The following is a 25322-nucleotide window of genomic DNA, read 5'->3' on the forward strand; positions in this document are numbered from 1 at the left end:
TACCGTAACCACGTTTTGCCATTGCTGCTGTGTCAAAAAGTATTTCACCTCCTTATCCTTTAACATAGACCTTATTTCAAATCATAAAATGTGAAATGTTCTTAAGCCGCGGTTATGCAGGATACGTCCATTTTAAAGCTCCTGGATGTGTTAAAGAAAAGTGTGCTCGGTGAACGGAGATCTCGATTTAAAAAAAAAAAGTGTGAATCTCATTTCTTTTGCGAGCTCAAAGGTAGCAGATATTTTTGGGTCCGTGGTTCAGCCGCTCGCTCTCACTGCAGAGGCGCCGAATGACTCAGCCCATTGCGCCTCTCTGATCTAACACCGCAGTGTCTGTTCAGGGACATTCAGGAGACTCTTTTCAAAGCGCGCTCTCTAACCACCGCTAAGATGTTACAAATGCGGGTCTGCGTCTCCCCTTCCGCCGGGGGTTTATGCACTGGCTTTGAACGCCGCTTTTTCGCTTTGCAATAAAGACGGCACGGCGAGACGCAGCAGGTGAATTGAATTTGAAACTTTTGCTGTACATCACTGATACGAATATGAGGGGAAAATGTTCTGTGGTTTATGTTGTCATGTAAAATTAAAGGAAATGTATGCATAATAATGGCCGAAAGTTACAGCGACAAAATCTAAAATCTTTTTTTTTTTTTTATCACCCTGGGCTTTTATTGACGCTTCTATTTCCTCAAGACTTGACTTCTGTGATGCGCTTTACACTGGAACATTTTCCCGCTTGCAGTTAGTCCAAAATTCAGCAGCACATCTTTTAACTGGGAGCAAGAAACACAAAAAAGCACGTTCCAGAGGGGGACACCTCAGGGTAATCACACATGTTTTTTTTACCTAATAGGTTTGCATTCAGAAGCCCCTCATGAGAGACCAATAGGCCTGGTTAGAACCATGAGGCCGTCCTTCTGTGGACCCACCACCTGCAAGAGGCGCCATAAGGGGCTGGTGCAGTGTGATTTGGGCAACTCCAACAGCTGCCCCCACGACCCAGAAACGGAAAAGTGGAAAAAGATGGATGGATGGATGGATGGTTTGCATTCACGTGACGCCACAACAATCTAAAGAGCCTAAAATAGAGGGAGAGCAGCTGAAAGTTACATGGCGTAACTATGGTAACTGTGAAGATGCAGATTTCTTGTCACTTTTTATTGCTAATTTCTCTATAAGTCACATGAAACAAAAAACTGTCACAAAGTTCAAAGTCATCTCTTTCAGCTCATATGAACTATTGTCTAGTTATTTCTTCATAAAGGCGTCCAAAGGTGGAAACAATAGTCAAAAAACATGTGTGTGGTGTTGGCCTTTATTATACGGCTCTTCACAATGTAAGTAGATGCTCCATTGACTTGAATGGGATTTTCCAACGTTCTACCGGTCTGATTTACTGATAGAGGACCTCTGAAAAAAATAATGACCGCTGCCAATGGCAACGGAGGTCGTGCTTGTAATACAGGTCACTCCGCACGTAGTAGTCGAGGACACTGTTTCAGTCCCCGTCCCTGCGAGAGAAGTTAGGGGGAATCGCTCGTGAAGTTAACGGGAGTCCGACTTTCAACTTACCTTGAGATTCACCACCATTCCTCCAACTGCACCTTCAACGCAAGGTCAGCACACACTGCACGACTTTTCTAGCTTCATTTCTCCTCCGGCTTCAAAAATTCCGCAAAGATATAGGCCTGAGTTTGTGAGCGTGGGAAAACATGTGCGTGTCCCGATTGGTCAACAGTTCCAACAATGTCACAACACCACAGCGCTAGGCTACTGCGACTACGAAGCCTTCAACTTGGCTATAGTTCTGTTTGTTTATTGTTTATTTATTTTGGAATCCCCATTAGCTTCCACCATGGTGGTTGCTAATCTTCCTGGGGTTCCGATTAAAAAAGGAAAATTGCCAGTGAGACATTACAATGAATAAATATACAGTGTTTTACAGCAATTTTAGCAGAATATAAAAATGTACATTATTTCATTAAGCATTTTACTTTTTTCTTAAAAGATTGTGCTGTTGGGAGCTCCCTGATCTCTTTTGGCAGCTCATTCCATAGTGCATTGGCTCTGTATGAGACAGATTTCTTTAAAAAATTTGTCCTAGGACGAGGTAGAACCAAGTCCGCTCCACAGGCCCGACGCGTGCCATGTGAGTGAGTTTGGTTGACATATTTTAATTTTTCGAACAAACATTGAGGTTGACCAGTCAGAATGGTTTTCTTTAGAAATAACAAAAGGTTGTGTTGTATTTTAATTTGGAGCAAAGGCCACGACAGCATTTGATGCATATCAGTGATCCTTTTTCTGTATGGACATCCCAGTACTAGACGGGCAGCTTTATTTTGCATGACCTGGAGTCGTGATGAGTCAGTTTCGCTCATAGCAGACCACACGATAGAGCAATATTCAAGGTGGGATAAAACCAGGGATTGTACCACCATTTTCCTCACAGCCGGGGTCATAAAGGAGGAGCCCCTTCTGATCACTGCTATACCTTTGCCCATTTTGCAAATAACTTGATTAATATGTGGGGTCCATGACAAATTGTGATCCAGCACAACGCCGAGAAGTTTCATCTGATCAGTTTGCTCCAGATCAGAGTTTCTCGCTCTTAATGCCAGCTGAGGAATGTTATGTCGTCGCTGCTTGCCACTAATTAACATTAGTGTCAAATGGAGATTAAAGTCGGCAACACGTAGAAGCGGGGCGTATTTCAGTGGATTTAATAAGAAAAGGGGACGGACCTCAGCCCCGAGATGGAGGAGAAAGTGGAGAAAGGCAAGCCGTTAGCGGCGTGGTGAAGCTGAGCAGTCTCCAAACTCAGTAAGTCCTGCTAAACTCTGTTTGTGGTTGAAATGTAGCTTGAAATGGTGGATCTTGTGAACTTTTGTGCCGCTGTTTTGAAAGAGAAATGAGATGGGAGGCGCGGCGGTGTTTTTCTGTCTTTATTTCACTCTTTCATCGGCCGCTGCTCTCTGTGTGTTCACATTTGAAACTGTAAAATCACCCGCGTTTCTCCTGTGCGTTCAAGAAAATCGGGCTTAAAAACATGTTTGATTTCCTACGACTGGAGTCTAGTCGCGTCTTTGTGGTACCCACACTACAAGATTCGAACAAGAGACCAGTCATGACCCCCCCCACACTACGCGACCCGACCCTGCCTTCGACTAGACACGACTCGAGAAGCTCATAGCCTTGCTGCTTCTAGCCTCGCCACACTGCAGGAATCATAACAAATGTTGCCAAGCAGCGTGCAAACTTTTGGGAACTATTTGCCACAGAAGTCATTAAATAAACCTTTCGACCTTCATAAAAGTGAACGAAGTTTATGTTGTGTGTGTTCAGTTGGCAAATGGCCGTATAATAAGCGGGACTATGTATAGAACGCTGGTCATTATTGGGAAAATAAGTACCTTCAGGGTGAAACAAGCCCGGGGTCCGGTTCGACCTGTCGGTACTATTTTCACAATAATGACCAGGGTTCTATACATTATCCCTTACGTAGAGAGAACTTTCACCCCTAAGAATAATGTGTCAGGTTTCTGAGTCCACAGTCAAAGAATGATCGGGGTAAAAGACATTATTTGGAAGGAAATTCCTTTCAAAAACAGTTTCTCTTTCCATAGAGCTGGCACCTGCTCCAACTGAAATACAATTCTATAACATGAATGCAACCTATTGTTTTATGATTGAGCTGAATTCCCTCAAATAGTGAAATATTGTTATAAATGACACGATCCTGCAGTGATTTAGTGCATCTATTATTCGTAAATTACACAGAAGTCCATATATTCCCATAGAAACAAAAGTACCTGGTATTGGAATCGGTGATGCTGGCTCCATTTCCACCTTTCCTCTAGAAAGTCCTTCTGCAGTGTCCCCCGGCCCCCCATTACACCCCGCTAACCCCTCTCCCTCCCCGCACGGGCCCCCGCAGATAAAGCCTCGGATCGATCGGCGCCCGCGGGCCTCTCTGTGAACCTCCTCGCTCGTTATTCTCCGCCGCTGTGTTCTCGCGCCCCGCGCCCGCCCCGCATCAATGCACTTTGTCCTCGAAACATCATCGACGGCTTTTCCGGATCCATACGAGTGGGCGCCGCGCAGTGCTCTCGCCGCATGCGGAGCGGGGTCGATGCTGATGAATGGAGAGCCGGCGGCCGTGCACACCAAAAGGTTTAGCGGATGAGTTTAGCCAGGGCTCCGTGTGCAGGGAGAATGGACGACTGCAATTTCAGGTTGGTCGTTGAAGGGGACGTTTCATGCATATGTGACAAGGCGAGAGGTGCAATTTGTTTACACTACAGCTTCTAAACGCCATCCCAGGAATCTCACCAGGAGCGTAAAGCCACCACAATATCAGATACAAGTTTTGATGAGAAGCGTGTTCCATATGAAATACGTTTGTTCACTTACACAATGAATAAGATGTATGATACATGGGTATGATTTGTTGACAGCTCTCTAGGTTTAACATCCATTTGTGAAGTCCACAGGATTTAATACAAACCCATTAAGTCCAGATCCATCTCATTTGCTGACTGATGTTTACCTGCGCAGCCGTGATTTAGCACTTCAACTGGATGGTGCAGAAAACGGGGAGACGGAAGTGAGAGGTCAGACGTCGAGTAACCAAAGCATATTTTTTGTGTGGCAGGTCACACTGCCACACATTACTGTGGTTTGTAAATGCGCCTTTGGACATCTCTGCACTGTTACTCCATGTACGACTTCACTCAAGGTTGTCTTTACCAATTTTAAAGCTCTCCACTTCAGAATTGCCTGGTGTGGCCTCGTCCCCTGCTCACTCAGAGTAGGGAGTGTTGAGGATGCAATGATCTTGTAACGCACGATCCAATTCGCTTGGGAGTCCCTTAGTGAGACCACCCCACACAGGACAGACATACACCAGTCCAGGCCCGATGAAGGTCAGATAGATCTGTTTGAGGACCTCAGAGAGGTGCCAGGTAGTGGCAAACATGTGCCTCCCCGGGTAGGTAAGTTTGAAGACCACTGACCAGGCAGGGGAGGGCAGGGGATGTTAGGCTCTCGACTGGCACCGAGGAGCATGTCCTTTGTCTTTGCAACTCTGACGGCCAGTGAAAACTCCCGACTCCCGACCGTCTGGACAGCTCCTCGCAGCCTATCATTTCATTTCACTTCATTTCATTTTACCCACATCGGTTCAATCACGCACCGAGAGGCGGGACTTCATTCCCCCAAGACGCGGAAGCCGTTACCACACCAAAACAATAGAGATGGCGTGCACGGCGAGTGTGTTTTTTTCTGCTCTTTCGTCTGTTTTAAATCATTTGAAAAAAATAAAATAATTTATCCCTAAAACCAGAGCAAGAAACAGCGTTCGAAGCGTTCCTCGTAACTAAGGACGTTTTTGGAAAGGCTTCCTGCCGCTTGTTACTGAGACGTATCTAGCGTTGCTCTGATTGGTTGATGCCGTCTGTCAATCACGCCCACCGGGAAATCATTGTGATCATGCTTGCTCCCAGACTATACGTATGTCTTTGAAATATCTATGAAAAAGCATGTAGTTTGCCAGGCCAGGCTGGAGTCCCACTGCACGCAGCAACTGTTCTGTTACTCAGGGTGCTCTTCACACTGAGCCACAGGGGACGCCTCGCCGGCATCTCTGCGAGAGCCTTCAGTAACTGACCGTGTTTTCAAAGCAAAGAGGAACGTCCAAAGACACCATGTGCATCCATCAAGTTTGATGTGATTTTTTTTTTTTTTTTCACACTGAACAGCAGTATTACAAAGTGGTGGCACGTTTCAGTCACACTGGCACAACAGTCGTAGCCACAACATCCATGTGCAACCAACAATAATCATCTCAGTGGATTTTCCTTTCTTCAGTAAACAGTGCTGTCCTCCATCTGAAATAATAGCATCATTGTGTCCACACACGTCTGGCACTGCACCTCTGCGTGGGACAGATTAGTTCCTAATCTCTCAGTCAATGACTCCAGTGGCTGTGGGCTGTTTATAGGACATTATCATTGCTTTCCATCTGCAGAATCAAACGCGAATCCAGCTCTACGTCCAGAGCTTTCAGACCGCACGCTGGACGGCAAATCAACTCCAAAGCCAGAGCAAAAGTAACTAGCTGGAATGAAGACGAGTGCAAAGTGGAGCTGCCTCGCGTGAGGTGTTGATCGCAGGTACAGACCGAAATAGAACCCGTCTGTTCACCTGCGGCTGTGAAGAAACGATATGTCGACACCTCGGTCACACTCCTGCGCAGAGATGTCACCAGGATTGAGACTTTTTCATAATTATATATCTTCATCAAAGACATAGCAGAGGTGTTTTGTTTTGTTGATGCTTGTTTCATCAACCCCCCACCGTCTTTCTCCGGTTTTAGCAGGATCTCCTCTGCGTCTTAGCCAGAGGTGGTAAATAACGGGATTGGAATGACCCAGGGATGTCGGACATTGTTATGGGCATTTGCACGGGATCAGCAATGTCAGTAATTCACTCATTTTTATGGACTCTTTTTCCAGAAATAATGGGTAGATAATGACACTGAATGATGACAACAAGCCTTTTATTCATTTGTGATCTGAGTGCTCACTATCAGGCTGGTTTCTGTGAGCTGTGCTTTAGCGAGAAAGGCTAAAATGCCCTTCTCTTAAAATGGCAGTTTGTTTTCTCCTTTAATCCATTCGCTCTGAATCGTCTCCTCCCTTTAAAATGTGCACTATTTACCCGAGGTCCCTGGGTAATTTGAATCCCATGCGTTTCTAGGTACTGTTCTTAAATAGAGTTTTTGAGGATCTGTACTTTACAACTTCAACTCCACTGCATTTGAAAGATAAATTTAACACTGTTTCTACTGCACTACATTTCTATAAAGCAGGGGTGCCCAAAGTGGGGCCCGCAGGCCAAATTTGGCCCGCCGAAACAATTCTGTTGGCCCGCCAGAGAGTGACCTACTTTTGCGCTGCCTGTGGTTAATAGTAACTTCCATTCATTCTCAATGGTAAATATGGATGCAGTACACTTTTTGACCTCGTCAAATTGGGGGGCGCTGTTTCACTCCTTTCGCAAAGTTAAGGAAACACTGTTGTGGTGTCTTGGTGTTTATCAGTATTTATCAATCAGTTTTCCAACTTTTATTGCAAAGGTTGTTGACATCAACAACAGTATATGTTAAAAATGGACTTATAAAAGAATTGATGCTGAACTGACACTTTAAAAATAATCTAATGTGGCATTTTCTTTGAGTTAACGAAAGAAGTAAAGTTACTGTAGGTGCTGTAGATACAGGTGTTTTTCTTCTTTCACCAAAGAAAAAAAGAGTGGTGCGCACTGAATGGGTGCTGCTGCCGGATGCTCTCTCATCGAATGCAATTTCTCCATCTGTGAGATCAATAAAGTACCATCTTATCTTATCTTATCTCTTATCTTTTTTTTTCTTTTACATTTTGCATTAAATTGCTACAATTGTTGATTTTGTTCTACTAAAACTAGGCTTTTGCCATAGTTACCATGTGTTTTAATATAGCTTGTTAATTACATTGATAGAATGCAAATGTAGGCTATTGAAAAAATAAAAAGTAAATAAAACAAAGTAACTTTATAATTGACAGTTATATGAGTTTTGTCCATGACATTGCCGTGTTTGGCCCACGACTCATAGGCACTTTTTCATTTTGGCCCTTGGGGACAAACTGCTATAAAGGCTCTGAAGTAAAACTCCATTTGTCCAAGTGGTGCATTTGAAAAGCCTAATCATACACACTCTATGAACAGTAGGTGGCGCTGACTCACAAGGAAGAAGGTTTGTCCCGGTTGTGTTAGAGGGGAATTCGGGCAACATTTTTCAGATTTTTGAAGCCGCAAAGTTATTATTCCACGGATTCGTACTTTACTTTGAATACTTAAATGTTTTCTACAGCAAATACTCCAGGGAAACAATTATATGAGTGGAACGCTTTTCACATTGAGGAGTTTGCGCTGTCATTTGGGGGTTTTGTGACTCCCTGAGATGGAGCAGGAGGATGAGACAGCAGGCTGGAGGAAGGACCGGAGAGAAAAGAACACATGTATGAATTGGAATTCAATAAATGAATCATGGTGAGATGCTACAGGTGAACAGAGAAAACAATGAATAAAGAAATAGTGATGTAAGTTTTTCTTGTAGATTACTGCCATTTTCGGTTTTCATTTACAAATAAGACATTTTATGCATAAACATGGCCAAAATTGCTGATATTTTTTTATCAGCGAAATTTAGAGGTTTAGTTTTAGTTTGTTGATAGATTACTGCCAGATTTTGGAGCTTTTGAATGAGCTATTTATCAGTGGGGAACAATTCAAATTTTGCCTTGTTTTTAGCTGTTCAAAGCTCAGTAAATCAGGCAAGTGATTAGACATTCAGAAATCTCTTTGAACCAACCTTCTAAAATCTTGCTAAATCCAAGAATGGAAAGTGAGAGTCTGTAGGAGCTACTAAAATGGAGATGTTGTTGCAAGAGTGGAATGAAAACTGATGACTCGCCTGATGTGTCTTCAAGTGCATATGACACATTTGACACCATTTTTGTCAAAACATAGTTAACACAATTATATTCAAGATTTTGCAAAATGTTGCCCAGCTTTCTTTTGTTTGACCATTTCTTGTGATGCTTCTAGTTTCACTTCCTTGTTGGACACTGACAGGAAGTGACATGGACAGAGGCAAACGACCATGTTATGTCAATACATACAGACGGCATGGCATCATAGAAGGGGGCGTGGCTTCGCCGAGGGGGAAAATAGAATCTTCTGGGAAACACAGTTTTTAGCCATTTTCTGGTGAAATATGAAGTTATTTATCACATACAAAGAAAGTCAAGTCTAAATCGGGTCCATATGAATGTTTAGTCACAGCAGATTGTTCAGTAGAAGCGAAATGACGCTGCCATAGCTAGCGCTAGCTAACGCGAAGCATCATCATGTCTTTGTATCTTTATTTAGTAGAAAACTATTTTCATAATTCAGAATTAGTTAAAGTTTTGAATAATTAAAGAAATTTAGATTTTTCTCTAAATTGTTTTCCCCCTTAACTGTTTTCAAACATGACCATATATGGGCGATTCCAGAGGGAATGGGAGAATGTGAAGAGAATCGTGTGTAGGCTTCCTCCAGGTACTCCAGTTTCCACTTCCACTAAAAACATGTACAATAGGCAAGGATGAATGAGAGGGTGTTTGAGAATGCGAATTGGGGACAACGGATGGAAATTAGCTCAAGGCTACAATCCGGTGTGGCTTGTTTACATGCATGAGACCCATGCATGTTTATTAACATGCACTGTCCCGACCAAATAAAACAATAAATAAATAAATAAATGAATAATCTGCTCTGAATAAACATCCATATGGACCCGATTTAGACTTGACTTTGTTTGTATGTGATACATAAGTTTCTATTTCACCAGAAAATGGCTAAAAAGAGTGAAACATTTTGTTTCCCAAAAGATTCTGTTCGGTGAGGCCACGCCCCCTTCTATGACACAATGCCGTCTGTATCTATGGAAAATGAGTCAAACTGCGATGGAACTTTACCTCTATGTCACTTCCTGTCAGTGGCTTAATTCAAATAAAAATAACTTTTCTTCCCAACATTAAATTTGTGCTTCCACTGAAATAAAATTATAATTATTACATACACTAGATGTTATTATCAGTCTAAATAAGTCATATTTTCAAAAGCATTACAGCCATATGCACTTTAAAGGGGCTAGATGCAAGTTTGCCATTGTATACTCACTACTGCCACCTCAGGTCATAGGCGTAACTGCACCTTCTATATAAAGCTCGTGCATGACGGCACTTCAGACCCGAATTAACACCTTTTTGAGTGACAGTTCATGATTTTAGAGGCAGCTGTGATGAACAGCTCTGGGCTCATTCTACACATTAGGACATGGCTGAAACATGTAGGGGGAGGAAAATACATAATTTTAACATTTTTAAACTCCGCATAGTCCCTTTAAGGCCGTAAATATCATTTCAAAAAGCACTGAGTTGGACATAAACTGGCGTTAAGGCAAAGGTAGCAGGCTGTGATTGGTTAAATGGACATTTGGTTTCATACATGGGCCTCTGTGGTGGTGGTGGTGGTGAAATAGTTCCTGTGATGGTCTGTGGATAATAATGGATGTGCTGAGCCAATGGTCCTGCGCAGCTGTGGAGTAGAGATAGCACTGGGCGGCCCCATCACACTGTCCACAATGGCCTTGGCCCGCGAACGCGCCTGAACCTCTGCCATGGCTGTGAGCCCCCGCTATCACACTGCTCATTACCCACGCAGATGATGGCTGCGATGTGGACAGAGATTGGGGATGTGAACCGTTCGAGTGGATTTCATCCGTGGAGAAGAGTTGGATATACTTTTTGGTCGACAGTATGACAGATTTTGGCAAAACTCTATTTGGAAAAGTCGGCGTGTGGAGTGGAGATGTAGCTTGGAGAAAAATGGCATGTGAAGCTGCAATGTCCCGTTTACATTTACGGAGGAACGCTAAATCGGTAGCAGATGAGACGATTTCCCCAAACTCCTTATGTTGAGTACACAATATTCCGTTTTTTGTTGTATCCACAGATGATGAGCCTGTGTATCTGTGGCGTACGCTCCCCGCCCTCTTCCATTAAACAGTCTGAGCGCGCAGATGGTCAGGGCCCCTCCGGAGGTCACTGGCTGGAACGGCTGTGTGTGTGTGTGTGAGAGTATGTGTGTGTGAGTATGTGTGTTGTGTGTGTGGGGCAGGACTCGGCAGTGCAGGCCCAGACCCCTCCGGAGCACACTGGCTGTGGACGGCTGTGGTCGGGGCAGGACTCGGCATGTTCATTCCGCCGCCGTGAGTCGCTGAAGGGGATGTGAAGTGAGAGGAGGGGGCGCTGCTCCGACACCGGCGGCCAGCACATGGGACGGAGCTGTGAGCAGAGAATGCAGCCGTGAAAATCTAGCAACTGAAAAGAAGTGATGGGCGCCCCCAGAGCAGCACTCGTCCTGCTCGGCAAGAGGGGGAAAAAACATTGGGGTTCACATGATTGGGATGGTCGCAATCTGAATAGCTGCACTTGTCTTCCACAGAGGAAATGACAATATTTGGCTTACAGAGTCTTGTCGGGGGGGATAGATACAGACAGCATCTCTGGAAAATGCCCATATATGGTCATGTTTGAAAACAGTTAGGGGGAAAACAATTTTGAAAAAATCGAAACTTTCTCTAATTATTCAAAAACTACTTCAACAAATGCTGAATTATGAATTTAGTTTTCTACTAAATAAAGATACAAAGACAGGGAGAGGAGCAAAGTGGTTCAACAGCCCATAAATACATAAAAAACGGAGAATGCTAACTTGATGCTTCATGTTAGCATCGGGCTAATGTTAACGGTTAGCTAGCACTAGCTACAACTGCCGTTTTTTCACTTCTACAGAACAATCTGCTGTGAGAAAATATCCATATGGGCCCGATTTACACTTGACTTTAATTGTATGTGATAAATAAGTTCATATTCCACCAGAAAATGTCTAAAAAGAGTGAAAAATTGGGTTTCCTAAAAAATTATATTTTCCCCCTTGGCGAGGCCACGCCCCCTTCGATGACGAGATGCCGTCTGTATCTATTCCGTGTGCCATGTGGATATCAAACATGTCAGTATTTGTGAATGGAGCGGGGAAACATGTTGGAGTCTGTTGTCAAAAGTCATAAAATAAACATTGTAAAGGGAGAGTTTGGTCTACCTTTTTTTTTACATTAACACTAAGGTGTTAAAGTGATAGTCTGTAAGTTTGCAAAGTGAGGAAAGCTGGAGTGAAAATGGTAAGCAAACAATCCAATTCCTCCCCTCTTTAACCAGAAAGCCCTTCTTAGTTTGCAAAATGAGGAGAGCAGGAACAGAGTTTTCAAAAGTAAACGATCAAGCTCCTCCCCCTCCCTCCTGATTGGACCTGACAGGCTGGTTCACAGGAATAGCTCGTCTCATTGGTCAACGCGGGAGGATACTAGACTCCGATTAGTAGCTGAGATCCTGTATATATGGGCCTGTATATATTATTACTTACTTTACATCAAAATGCAAGACCAGGTAGCTGATTTTGCACATTTTATAAGATTTTTAAATACATTTAGACTTTCCAGACTATCACTTTAATGGCTCTCTGAAAAAGGCTTCGTATCTAATATGTCACAAAATAAACGGACACAATATTACAATTATTCTGCCTCTGACGTCAAATTGTACAAATACTTTCAAGTGAAAACATTGAATGAAAGAAATCTAGTGAGTATCAAAAGTTTGAAATTAATTATTCTTTTTTTTCCCCCCTATTCACCCGCATTGCCTGGCCTTCCTAGTGGTTTGGGGATCACTGGTCATCACAGGACGACATCCCCACCTCGTTTAATGATGTCGCCTTGTTGTCTTCATCACGCCGGGACCTTCCGCCCGCACTGGGGGTGTTTCAGTGGAGTGTGAAGCGCCTGGGATGAGGTTTAGCACCTCCCAGACCCGCTAACAACAGCGAACATGACGCCGTCCATTTTTAGCCTCGGGCTCCTGGTCCTCTCTGACACTCTGACGCTCTCTAACTCTCTCGCCTCCTCGTGCTGCCGGCGCTAATGGTTTGCTCTGTAGCTCTTTGTCAATCCCATGTAGCGATAGTGTTCATGGCTTTTTCAAGGCGAGACAGTGGTCATGGCAGAGGTCAATGTGGAGATTTTTTTTTTTTGCGAGTTTTCTCCATTAGCTCAGCTTTCATGTCAGAGTAACACATGTGCACACGTTACGAAACATCCACAGCTCCTACGGACTCCAAACTTTCCAACTTTGAAGTTTTTGTCTGAGAGATTTGTTTTTTTTAAGCAGTACCGAGTAAACCATGCCCCTAGAGGCTATAAGTGTCACTGCAGGTGTCGTAGCATGTTACAGTTTTTTACTCATTAAATGTCTGTGAGAGTAAATACTACGCTGACAGAAAAGACAAAGGGACTGAGGGATATTGTACATCCAATTACACAATAGAGATCATTTTATTCACTCAAACCTGGCTGTAAATACTGATTAAGTGGTGCTAGCCCGCAATTAGCTTTGCCAGTTAGCCTGTTAGCTTCTTCTTTGTGATTCCATTTGTGTGTATTGGTGGCTCCGGAAAGGATTTATTAAAGGGGCTAGATGCAAGTTGGTCATTTTACACACACTACTGCCACCTCAGGTCTTAGGCGTAACTGCAGCTTCTATATTAAGCTCGCGCATGACGGCACTTCGGACCTGATTTTACACCTTTTTGAGTGACAGTGCAGGATTTTAGAGGCAGTTGTGGTGAACAGCCCCCTCTTGCCCCCTAGTGGCTGGAATGAGCACACCGATTATTTCCTTAAACATTCATAACTACGCACAGGAATCGGCTAGAGACTTACTTTTAGTTTACATACTCAGGGATTTGTGCTCTACAAGTCAGGGACCGGATTGAATCATCTCGCGGGCCGGATTTCGCCCGTGGGCCGCCTGTTAGAGACCCCTGCCAGAGGACATTGCTGGAACATGCATCCATTTTTAAACTCTGTATAGTCCCTTTAAGGTAAACAAGTTACTTAGTGTTGCTTTAATATTTATTTTTTGAGCTTTGAACAAAAAAGTAAAACAGGGCACAATTTGAGTTTTTTTCACATATTTTTTTCTCTTGTAAATAGCTCATTAAAAACTAAACTGCACAATAGGCCAGGATGAATGATGTGTGAGTGAATGTATGGTGGTGGTCAGAGGGTCCGTTGGCGCAGACGTGTGTAGTCGCGAAAGCGCCTCTGACAGTCTCCCCCAGGGGAAACTGAAGCTACAAACGTAGTTACCACCACCGAGTACGGAGTGAATGTACAATTGTCTCATGTAAAGCGCTTTGTGACTCTATGTCTGTGAAAGGCGCTATATAAATAAAGATCTTCTTCTTCTTCTTCTAAACTAGATCCAAAATATCCCCTGAAAGAGTCTTTGTTCATATTGTATCAGTACAGAACAATTTACATTTAAATGTGGCTCAATCCATTATTTAGCATCCATCGCTGAAAATGTCTGCAATTTTGACCATATTTATATGAAAACATAAAATGACCAAAAACGTGCTATAGATTTTTTCCCTCGTATTTTTATCAGTAACATACAGCACAAGTTTCAATTTGATATATTAAATTAAATTATTTTTAAGAAGAAAACACGACACAATCATTCTTTAAACAAAGAACTCATTTTGTTTTAGTTTCAGTCTTTTGACAAATCTATAATGAAATTAGTCGACTTTTAGTATCGACGGTTGCAAGGTCATGCCAGCTTTGCACGACGCTGCAGTTTGGGAATAGTTAGCTTATAGTTTCCATTGATGGCATTTCCAGTGATTGTGGGACTTCTATTCTCACTCTACACCTCTGGGACAGTTTGGTTGGTTTTGTGAAGTTTATTTATGTCTTTGAGCAGCGGTCCAGGGTGGAACCTCCATAGCGGAGCTCCCATTTTAAGATTGTTTTGGAATTTCACAAATGTTCCAACAGCTTGCGTGAGTGTTGTTAGAAATGACATTCAGTGATCGAGCCCTGTGTCTTTTTAGCTTATTGGGCTTATTGTCTTTCTAATGGCCTCCGCTACTGCAAATTATGGGTTTTCTTATTTTTATTATTTAACTCCGGTTTGAGATAAATGCTTCACAACTTGTCTGAATCATCGATACTGAGCTATTTTTTGGTAGGTGAGTTTGGGGTAGAGGGCCGGTCTCGCCTAAAAAGTCCAAGGTGTTTTTTTTTGTCTGGCAGTCCAGCCATGATCATTTTATTCAAACATATTTCATCATATTCTCTGCTTCAAAGAGCCTCTCCCTCGTGGACCAAGCACAGACCTGTTCCTTTGGCAGTGAATTTACATGATATGAGGCTCTTTCAAAGTGTCATTGAAAGTTTAGTTGTTCTTCGTTTGTTGTTTTCATTTCTGTGTAGCTTTTATTTCCCTTTTGTCTCGTTAATGACTTTGAATTGACCTCCACTCTGCAGCAGACGTGACTTCGGTTTGGGTGTGCCATTAAATGAATGGAGAGTGGACACATCCTGCATCATTATTTTTACCTCAGTAATGATGTGCTACGTTTCATCTCTTGAATTTGTGGAGGACACGTTTGTGTTTCATCCATGACACACAAATATCCAGGAACAGTTAAAGGAGATGAATTGCCAGTTTGCCGTCATGACATGTCTCCTGTAAAAGAAATTGTAAAACCAATTGAAATCGATATGATCACAATGTCGGTTTCTCTATTCGCCATTTCTCATTCATAAGAAAATCCATCAAGAATAATGTTTTTTATTTTATTTTAATTAATATTTTATTGTCTTTTTCACAATGTGAATTTTACAGAAAACCAGGGCAACCAAAGCCTTTAAGACGGTCGGTCACAACGGGGTTTCCTTGAATGCCCCTATAAGACACTAAATTTTGAACATAAGAAGAAACAAACCAAATAAAATGAATACAATAAAATTGTAGCTTAAAACCAGGGTGTGTTACTCTCAATGACATTCGTTGCATAGTGAAAGTTCTTTCCTCATCTTTCTACCGGGTATATTAAAAAGGTATTCATAAACATTCAGACATCACACCAAGTCCCTAAACAAAATCACTTCTATGTTGCCTAATATACTTAAGCCATCCTTTCCAAATATTGTTAAATTAAATTGTTAAATCTAATGGACGCTGATAGCTTTTCCATATTATGGAGGCACCATATCACTTCATCTTCTGGTTATTGCTTTCCTACTAGCCAACAACATAATTCGGGGCAATTTATAATCGTTCCTTCTTTTTAAATTAAGAGTTTAAACTATCCCAAGATACATAATTTCATTACTGCTTGGTATTTTAATTATCATCACCTCATCAATTGGCATTTTTATGTACTTGTAATCATTGCTCAAGAAGATAACAGTTGAAACACGGCCCCAAAGAGCGCATGTGTGATATAACCAGCAAATGTGGCACAGACATAGCAGCTCTGTCTGTCGAGCTAAAGCAGGATTTACTAAAGATCTGCTTCACTCCTCAGACTAAATCAGGGGTAAGCAACGTCAGGCCCGCGGGCCAAAACTAGCCCTCCAGCACAGAACCTCTGGCCCTCAACTTTGAGAAACATTATTATGCAAATAAGAGATCAAATTCCTTTTAAAGTACTCTGAAAATGAAAGAAATAGTGTCAGTATTTTAAAAATGCCCTGGTAGAATATCCCACTTGGTCCTACAGTATGTAACACAAAACAGTGATTCTCAACTGGTGGGTCGGGACCCAGAAGTGGGTCACAGAACCTTTTTCAGTGGGTCGCGGGTCTATAGGAAACTTTTTTTTCCAATATTTTCCCTCTGAAACTGCATGGAATTTCAGATTTAGAGGCATATCCACTGCTCGTTCAATAAAAACCTGTGTGGGATGTAAAACTTTGGCATTTGCAGAAAAAGTTGTTTACTTTAGGCTACAATGTTGAGGTTCGGCCCTTGGTGTTTTGGCGATGATGAAAATCGGCCCAACTCAACGCAAACTTGCCTATCCCTGGACTAAATAAACTCATCAAAGAGGAAACAGAAAACCTTTCTCTGTGATTTTTACAGTTAGTCATGTCAGCAGAGCCTCAGTCTGTCAGTGTTTAAGCTGCTCAAGAAGTTAGCATGCTACCGGTTAGCAACTGTCAGTGGCTTCAACACAATAAACACATGTGTGGCTCACATCTATGAACACTGAGGAAATAAAACAATAACAGCTCAGCTCTGACCTCTGTCACATGTTGTATCCAAGGTTAGATGTTTGGATTGTGGTTTGGGGCTTTATCTTGGAGAGATCAGAGCTGAACTGTTGAAGCTAAATGCTAACCAGTAGCATGCTAACGTCTTAAACACTGATTCACTGGTTTCTTCACATACACGTGCGTCTCTGGGGCCGTGTTTTTACTGTCATCTTCTTGAGCAATGACTACGAGTACATAAAAATGCCACTTTCAGTCAGTTGTCTTTCATTTTCATCCTGAGTAGAGATATTGTTACATGTTGTAGTACTGCATAATTCTACTTCGGTATTCAAAATGGCCACCATAAAAACAAAAGTCACATGACTGAAAAGCATGTATAAAGCATCTGTGAGTGGATAGACCAAAGTTAAAAATAAATTGGATCAAGTCAATCCCGCCTCCTTAACAACAGTGATGGCATTACAGAGTTGCTAAAAGTAACTGCGTGAGTAATGGCGTTACAGAATGATAAAAAGAACCAGTGACTGAATCTACACAAAAACACTCATTGCTGCCTGAAAGAGTAAAGCTTGTCTTAATAACCACATCATCATCAAGCTTTCAGAACCAGTCTTTACTTTAGTGTTTGACCAGCCAGAGCCCAGCCACTGATACACAACTGTACAGAAACAACAAAAGGGCAAAGTTACAGCTCTGACCTTTTCTCACTTCCTAAAGCATTGCAACTAATTCAGCCGCTCAGCGTTCTAACGGAGGAAACAGCGAATATGCTGACTCCCTGTTGTCCTTCTGTTCCAGGGGCGACCAAAGACATGGGGAAGATGCTGGGAGGCGAGGAGGAGAAGGACCCCGACGCTGCCAAGAAAGAAGAGGAGCGGCAGGAGGCCCTGAGGCAGCAGGAGGAGGAGCGGAAGGCCAAGTACGCCAAAATGGAGGCCGAGAGAGAGAGCGTCCGCCAGGGCATCCGCGATAAGGTACCGCCACCCTCTAACAGGATCTAAACTGTAGCGGTCCACAAAAACAATCCTGAAAACCGGAGAAACAATACACTTACACACCTTCAGAAAATGTGCTTTTGACTTTATTTGCTTCTGTTAGTATCTTGTTTGTTTGGGACTTGCTGCACCGGAGTCTCAGAGGAAGTGTACCAAGATTTGCTTTGTTGAACAGATTTGTGTGTCCAAATTTACAAGATGAAGCTATACTTAGAAGCAGCTGTTCTCACGCTCTAGCATTGCATTATGGTATATTTACCCCTCAAAGTCGGCATCAATAGTTTGCAGTCCTCGTGCGGCCCTTTATTTTGCACCCTTTCAAGACCCTAATGTCAAAAAATGTACACTCCAAAAAAGAGCCTTAAAATAACCATAGATTCATATTTTTTTCTGCTTCTTGTTACAAAAATCTTCAGTGGCTTTTGGGTCATTTTGATAAAAGGCCCCAGCATGTATCAGTTATACTTAACGCTGTTACTGCTGCTTGTCAGACTTAAAAGAAGCATTTAACCACATATCAGCAAATACTCACAGAACTTATGCGACAGACAACTCTCATTCAGACTGAGAGCGACCGACACAAGGCAAAAATGTTCAATAAACTGTGATCAAACTGCTTCAGAACTTCATTTAAACAGCAGAATAATTACCTCAAAATGAATTAAGCCGAAGCACAATGATATGAGGAGAAGTGGGTGGAGTAGCCAAAATACCCAAACAATTACTCAAGTAAAAAAAGTACTTAAGGAAAATGTTACTTGAGTACTGGGAGTAACTGTTTGAGTGTACAAGTCTTATTTATATGTGGAAATCGTGATGTTTACAAAGAAAATTCATCTAAAACAGCATGAAAATACAGAAAAAAACAAAATAATTCTAAAAAACAAGATGTACAAGACAAGCTACATCTATTTATTTCATAATATAACTTTATTGTCTGTTCCAGAGAGCAGAAATTTGAGCATTTTATCTTTTAGTCAATTTTATCTATCTATCAATTGTATCTATCAAAATGAGTACAGAAACTTCATTATAATTTTACTGTATGATGAAAACTACTCTAAGAAGAACAATGTATTCAAAAAGTTACTTAAATACATGACCCCACGTAAATGTAATTGAGTACTACACACCTCTGGATATGAGAGCATAAAGGAGTTTATATTCTGCTAAAGTTAACAACAGTGCAGCACACAGACATGTACAGGAAACACGTGGACTGCAGTTGCACGTCTGTTTAACCCCTTTGAAACTTCACAAACTCCACGGCAGCTTTCACACTTCATCTTCTGTCGCCAGCAAAAAGTAAAGTTGCAAAGAGTCGCCAAAAAACCCAAAGAATATCCGTGTAATGCACTGGTCTTCGCTAACTTCTCCAGTGTTTTGAGAAGCCGCGTGCGAGTGAATCTGACCAATGAGGAGCCTCGGTGCAGATTTCAGTGTGCTGTGCGTGATTGGCTCTGCAACCCAGTCCCAATCAGGTCCCAATGATTGTATAAGTGAAGGGACCATGTGCGACTAATGATAACTAGCTCGTTTTCTATTCTTTGTGGCAAAAATGGTGTCAGATCCATAAAATTACAGGGATTATACATATTAATGACATTCAGCAATTAGTTATGATATAAAATAAAAACTATAAAAAATTAGAAACACAATTTCTTCTTTTTCAAAAAATGAGCCCACCTAGCCCATTGATACCACCCATGCCTGATAGTTAGTACATTTTGGGTGCACAGCCAGATTAGCTATGGCTAACCAGCTAGTGGTTGTAGGGCAGGGCAATATGGCTAAAAATTGCTATCACGATATAAGAGATATATGACAATAACGGTATATTTAAAGCTATGTTATCCTTTTAATGAATGGAAATGAGCTCATGAGCTCATGAGCTTATTGCTACAATAACAGTTTTGCCAACACTGACGCCTGAATCTTCTTTGGCAATAACTCTGCACTGTTGTGAATCGTTCTGCTAATTCTAAATCCACAAAGCTTGATTTATGACAAAGGTAATGTAAAAAAAAACAAAAGTTTTGCTGGTGTGGTTTTCCCGGGAGCCACTGTTCCAGCACAGTCAAACTGAGGGCAGGTTACAAATGGCTGTAATATCATACACTATAAGCAGAATATTGCGTCTTGAATCATGGAGAGAAGGAAAACTCTGTATTTTTATTGCACTAGAGGCTGCTAGAAATAGTAAATGATCTCCTAAAATCAGATTACAGGAAACAACATCTGTTCTGTCAAATAAAAAGAAACTTGCCCGGGGTGCTGTCTGAGATAAGGCTGTCTCTGTAAGAAACCTGTGTTGGTGTCATTTTACTTTGCACTCTGGGTGTTGCAGTACAGCATAAAGAGGGAGGTTGTGGTTAGCACAGGTGGGCAAACCTTTAAACCCAAGGACCGTATTTGGTTGTTGAAGGCACACTTCATACACAAAGTAAAGGTATAGCAACAAAAAATCAATGAAAGATAGATAATCATTATCAATTCAAATTAAATGCAAAGAGTGCAGATAAAGTACTTTCAGTGTCATATGCACAGCCAACTACACTCACTGCTGATTGGCTCAAGCACACCTTGTTTTAGCCAATCACGGTCAAGTCTCAAAAACAACAATCTGCCACAAACCAACTGCTAACCAACAAAGTAGACTCCAGAGAACTCTACAAGTTGCTAACATTCTTTTAGCACATATGCACTTACATTTGCTGGTCGTTGCATATGGGTGAATGCATTTCAATCAATATTCCTTTGTAAAACTGCTTATTTTATATTCTTATGTACATTAAAATGATTTTACTTTAACTGGTTGATTAAATAATGTAAATGCGAAATTAAATACATAAACACTTAAATGACAAACTGAAGCCAAACTAGAATAATATTGACGGCTCAGTTCAACGCTCGCTGTGGAGTGTTTTGTCGCAGAACAATGAAGTAAATCGTGCTTGTGTTTATATTTGCTGCCACGCCTTCTTTTTACATATGCAAATTAGTACTGATACTTTTAAACCTGTATCAATACTTAAAAAGTACCACATTGAGCACATAGCAAGTGGCAATAGCAAATCTACCCAAGATTTAGGTTTAATAAATACTATTCATTCAAGTAGAAGTATATATATATATGGTTAATTTAATGCCGATATCTCTTGAACCGAAAGTGATAGACGTTTGAGCTGACTGGGAGTCTTAAACTGAGCCCTCCCAAAACTTCCTAGGCCTCAGGGGAGCTGAGAAACATTGCAGTGAAAATTGATGGCAAGTTTGTACACCTCGGAGGCTTTTATATACTTTATGTTGAAGACTTTTGCTCATAATTTTGAAATTATAAGATAGAGACAAACCGTTTTATTTTTGGGATCTCTGAAGCAGCTACTAAACAGGAATGTCCTGAATAAATCATCCCTATGAGCTACCCATGTTGAGTTTAGAAAAAAAGATAAAAGAAAGAAAGATAAAATTTGTCCTTTGAAATTCAGCCGTGTTTACTCCCATCTCTGGGCACCAGCAGGAGATCTGTCCCTGAGATCTAAACCAGAAGTAAGCAAATACTGAAAATGCAGCTTCACAGTGTGTAGTTCTGCTCTTGGGACTCGCTGAAGAACACATATACCAGCCAAAGTTGGCAGTGTCATTAGGCGTAGTTTTAAGAGGAAAAAACTGACATGATGGACTGGAAAACTGTAGAAAAACTCAGTGGACTTGTTGGTTTCATCTGCTCTGTGTGTGTGTCGCAGTACGGCATCAAGAAGAGGGAGGAGAAGGAGGCAGAGGCGGCGGCTGCCATGGAGCAGGCCTCGGAGGGCAGCCTAACCCGCCCCAAGAAGGCTGTCCCGGCCGGCTGCGGGGACGAGGAGGAGGAGGACAGCATCGTGGACACCGTCATGAAGTTCATCCCCACCCCGCTCATGGACATGTTCAGTAAAAAGTAAATGTGCTACGTGTGGCCGACAAACAACCGCCATCCCACCTGCTGTACCCTCCTCCCCCCGACCGTCACTGTTTTCTGCCGGGCTGCGGGGGAGGGGCGCTCCGGAGCACTCTCGGATAGGGCTGCACGATATACACGTTTATCGTAAACCAAATTGAGTCAAAACAAAGACCTGACAAACACTAACCCGGGACCAAAACAAGACTAAAACTGAAAACTTTTGCACATTTTTAACTCATCATGTCTCTTGTTTTAGAATGTGTTAGCAAAAAAATGTGTAAATCTCAGTCAGTTGGAAGACCTCAGTCATTTTTTGTGGCTTCTTGCGATAACAAACACCTGGCGATATATCGTGCAGCCCTATACTCTCAGGCCGAGGGTCCACGCCCAGACCAACCCCTTCGGCTCCCCAAAACGAGCACTCACACTTTTGAGTTTGTAAATAACTAAAGGTTCTTCTTTTCTGTATATGGGTAAAATATGTTGTATTACAATATTAGTAAGATTATAAGCCATATTTTTAACTTGATAAAACGATCCAAATCATATCAGAATTTGATGAATATTGCTGTTCTGTTGTTGCCGGTTCTGTTTGGTCGATGCGCTGTACATGGCTCTTCTGTCGGCGTCTGACGTTTCCATTGATGTTTACCGTGACTGCCACTGGCGGCTTTGTTGGGAGTCCACTCGTGTCGACGCATGCAGACAACTCCTGTGACGTGTGTGTACACTTGTCTATGGCCAGACGTAGATATTATTGGTAGCAATAACTGCTGATTTACATTTCTTTCAAAGGGGACATATCGTGCAAAGATTTATTTTATGAGCATTTTACAATGCCATCTTTTCCTCATCAAAAACATACCTGGCAGAGTATGTTGCTTTATTCATGCGGCTTAATTTGGTAGTTTATTTTTGTAGTAGGGACGCGCTCCGATTTGCATGTCCTTGATTGTTTTTTGTTGGGGTTTTTTTCATGTTCAAACCCTAAAAACCATGACTCATATCTAAGAATGCCGTTGGCCAAAAATGGTTACTTATATCCGCTCTAAATGACAAAAAATGTCTTTAGATGATAAAAATGTCAGCGATGAGGTGTCCAAAAGCAAGTCAATTATGCATGATATGTCCACTTTACCTTCAAAAGCAAACGCGAATGTTCTTCCGTGTAATCGCTGGTCTGTCCAGAACCTACTCGGTCACAAAAAATAAAGTTATTTTTCCATTGGACACTCATCAACTGTACCTCATAAGCAGCAGTGGTGGAAAGAAAGAGCGCTTCGCTGATTTACTTCAGTGCAAATGTGGCATGTTTACTTGGTCCGTGTTATAATGAATACCTTTACGTCAACTTCACAACATCTCAAGAGGAAGTACTATACCTTGTACTGGATTGATGTCAATAGTATTTTGAGAGGGGTGTGTGTAAGCTCCAAGATGTACAGGAGGTCCCCATCGTAAAAAAAACAAAACACACTTTTGTCATTTTACCAGTATCTTGATGTGACACGTTCATTTATACTGAAGTAAACTAGTCATTTCAGCAGTCAATATAAGGGGCTGTTTACATGGCAATAGTCTCCAGGTGGTGTCAGCATAACCATATTTGGGGAAACTGCAGTGCTTTGTCCAGCAAACGGCGCTGTGTTCCAAAACACACTTTTACATATGCCGTGACTAAACAGAGCAAGACTGTTTAGCCCTGTTTCAACTTCCTGAAAACATTTGGAAGTTTGCTGCTCTGGTGCATTCTTAAGTAAAAGTAAGATTTTATTTGACTTAACATGAATGTGAGAAGACCGTTTTCCGTCAGTCCTCGTCTATCCAGTGAACATGAGGCTGCTGAGACTTGAAACTGTGCAAACAGCCCCTGAAGTAGAGAATTCCACCACTGATGGCCAGCCCATTTCCATTAGCCTTCGTTACTTTTGTACCACCTTCATCCAAAGCGTGAATTGAAAAGAGGTCATTGTGTAGTGGAAATGAACGGGATGGAGTTCGTATATCAGCAATAACAGACAATCTTCATCATGCTTCACTGTGTCGGTGTGAGGTGCTGTGCTGCCTGTGCACTTCTGTTTGGACGGCTTCATCATCAACTCTGTGTACGCTATGTTTACATTTAATCTTTAGTGAGGCTAAAAAAGAACAAGCCCGCGCAGTTACCCTCCATGTTTGTGGTACATGGTCCCGCATACCACTGAAAGTAACCGTCACTACATTCACCTGCAGGGCTAGAAAAGCAAAACACAACGGGGCAATGAAAGGATTTTGGTCCATGTGCCACTGACTACGATTGTGTCTCATCTCGTAGCTGTGGACAAAACCTTTCCCAACTTCTCTAGAAATGTAGATGATCTCATCTTGGCGAAACCAGCTGTCTTTAGTTGCATTTCAATCTACAAAGCAACACGAATGTCCGGCAGTGTGGTATTCCAAGAAAGTCTACTCTTTAATCTGAATGTTAACTGAGAAAAAAAAACGTGATCAAAAGACAATGTCATGTTTGGCTCTGCTCGCAAATGTAGTGAATGTAGCAACTCTGCGATATTAAAAGCCCCAAGTGTAGCTCCAATCGCAACAGATTTAGATAGCACAATGTCCTCCGAGTTTACACCTGTAGTCAGGCTGATGTGCACGCTAGCGCCCCGCAGTGTCCTGGCTACAGGCTAGCGCCGCAATGGCATAAAGGTGCCAGAACCTCCTGGCCCCTCGATACCCGCGGTCAGCTCCGTACATTCCAAAGACTCTAAACATTCCACTGCTCCGGTGTGGGTTTGTCCGCTCCGTTGGTACCACACCAGGGCTGCAGTATTTCAAAACGCGTTTTACCGCAGTGATTGATGACTGCATCGTGCTGTGGCGGCCAAGGGCTGAAAATGCCGCAGAGATAGTGGATTTCTGCCACTTTTGGCAGAAGATGAGTGGATCCTGGCAGATCATTTGTCAGCGCTGTCAGCTGACTGGTACACTTCCTGATTCTTAACGGTTGCCTCTAATTTTTGTTCACCTCAAAGCCTCAATTCATTGATTCCTCAATCATGGATGTGACTGATGTTCATATCCAGTATTTTTATTCTGTTTAAGGAACAGCCGAATGACAAAACATGCAACCCTGGTGAAAGCTTTTGGCACAGCAGTTGTAGCTTGTTTTCTTCAATAGGTTGCGTTCAAGTCACAATATTCTCATAAACCTGCAGTTTAAAATTGAGGCAGTGGGCAAGTAAAAATGCCATGATAGTAACTGTCAAAATGCAGATTTTGGCTAAAATCTTCATTATTGGACCTAAAGTCCAGTTATTTCATCATAAAGGTGTCCAAAAGTGGAGGCAATGTTCAAAATCATGAGCTTGATGTTGGTAAGATGAAAGGACTCTCAGCCAACGCCAATTTTTCTTATGGAAATTTCTTTAGAAAATTGTTTTATCTCCCATAGAGTTATATTGGTCACTGCCCTCCATCAGAGATAATGACATCAAATTCTAGAACTTGAACGCAACCTATTGCCGCATTCCTGCATTTGAATAGGTAGAAAAACAGTCCCGCTGCGAGCTTGGATCATTTTAGTGAAACTTCCAAGGGATTTAGCCTGGCTAGCCAGACTTCACGC

General features: G+C 42.1%; 1 protein-coding gene across 1 annotated transcript in view; it reads left to right on the forward strand.

Annotated features, from left to right (window-relative positions):
* Window positions 1-21842, forward strand: part of cplx1 (complexin 1) — a 69226-nt gene extending 47384 nt beyond the window's left edge. The window contains exons 3-4 of the mRNA XM_079557321.1: window positions 17576-17751; window positions 21519-21842. Coding sequence (XP_079413447.1) covers window positions 17576-17751; window positions 21519-21713 — 371 coding nt within the window. The 3' untranslated portion in view covers window positions 21714-21842. The remainder of the gene's footprint in view (window positions 1-17575; window positions 17752-21518) is intronic.
* Window positions 21843-25322: the final 3480 nt, after the last annotated feature.

Source organism: Gobius niger (genome assembly GCF_951799975.1).
Source record: "Gobius niger genome assembly, chromosome: 5".
Classification (NCBI taxonomy): Eukaryota; Metazoa; Chordata; class Actinopteri; order Gobiiformes; family Gobiidae; genus Gobius; species Gobius niger.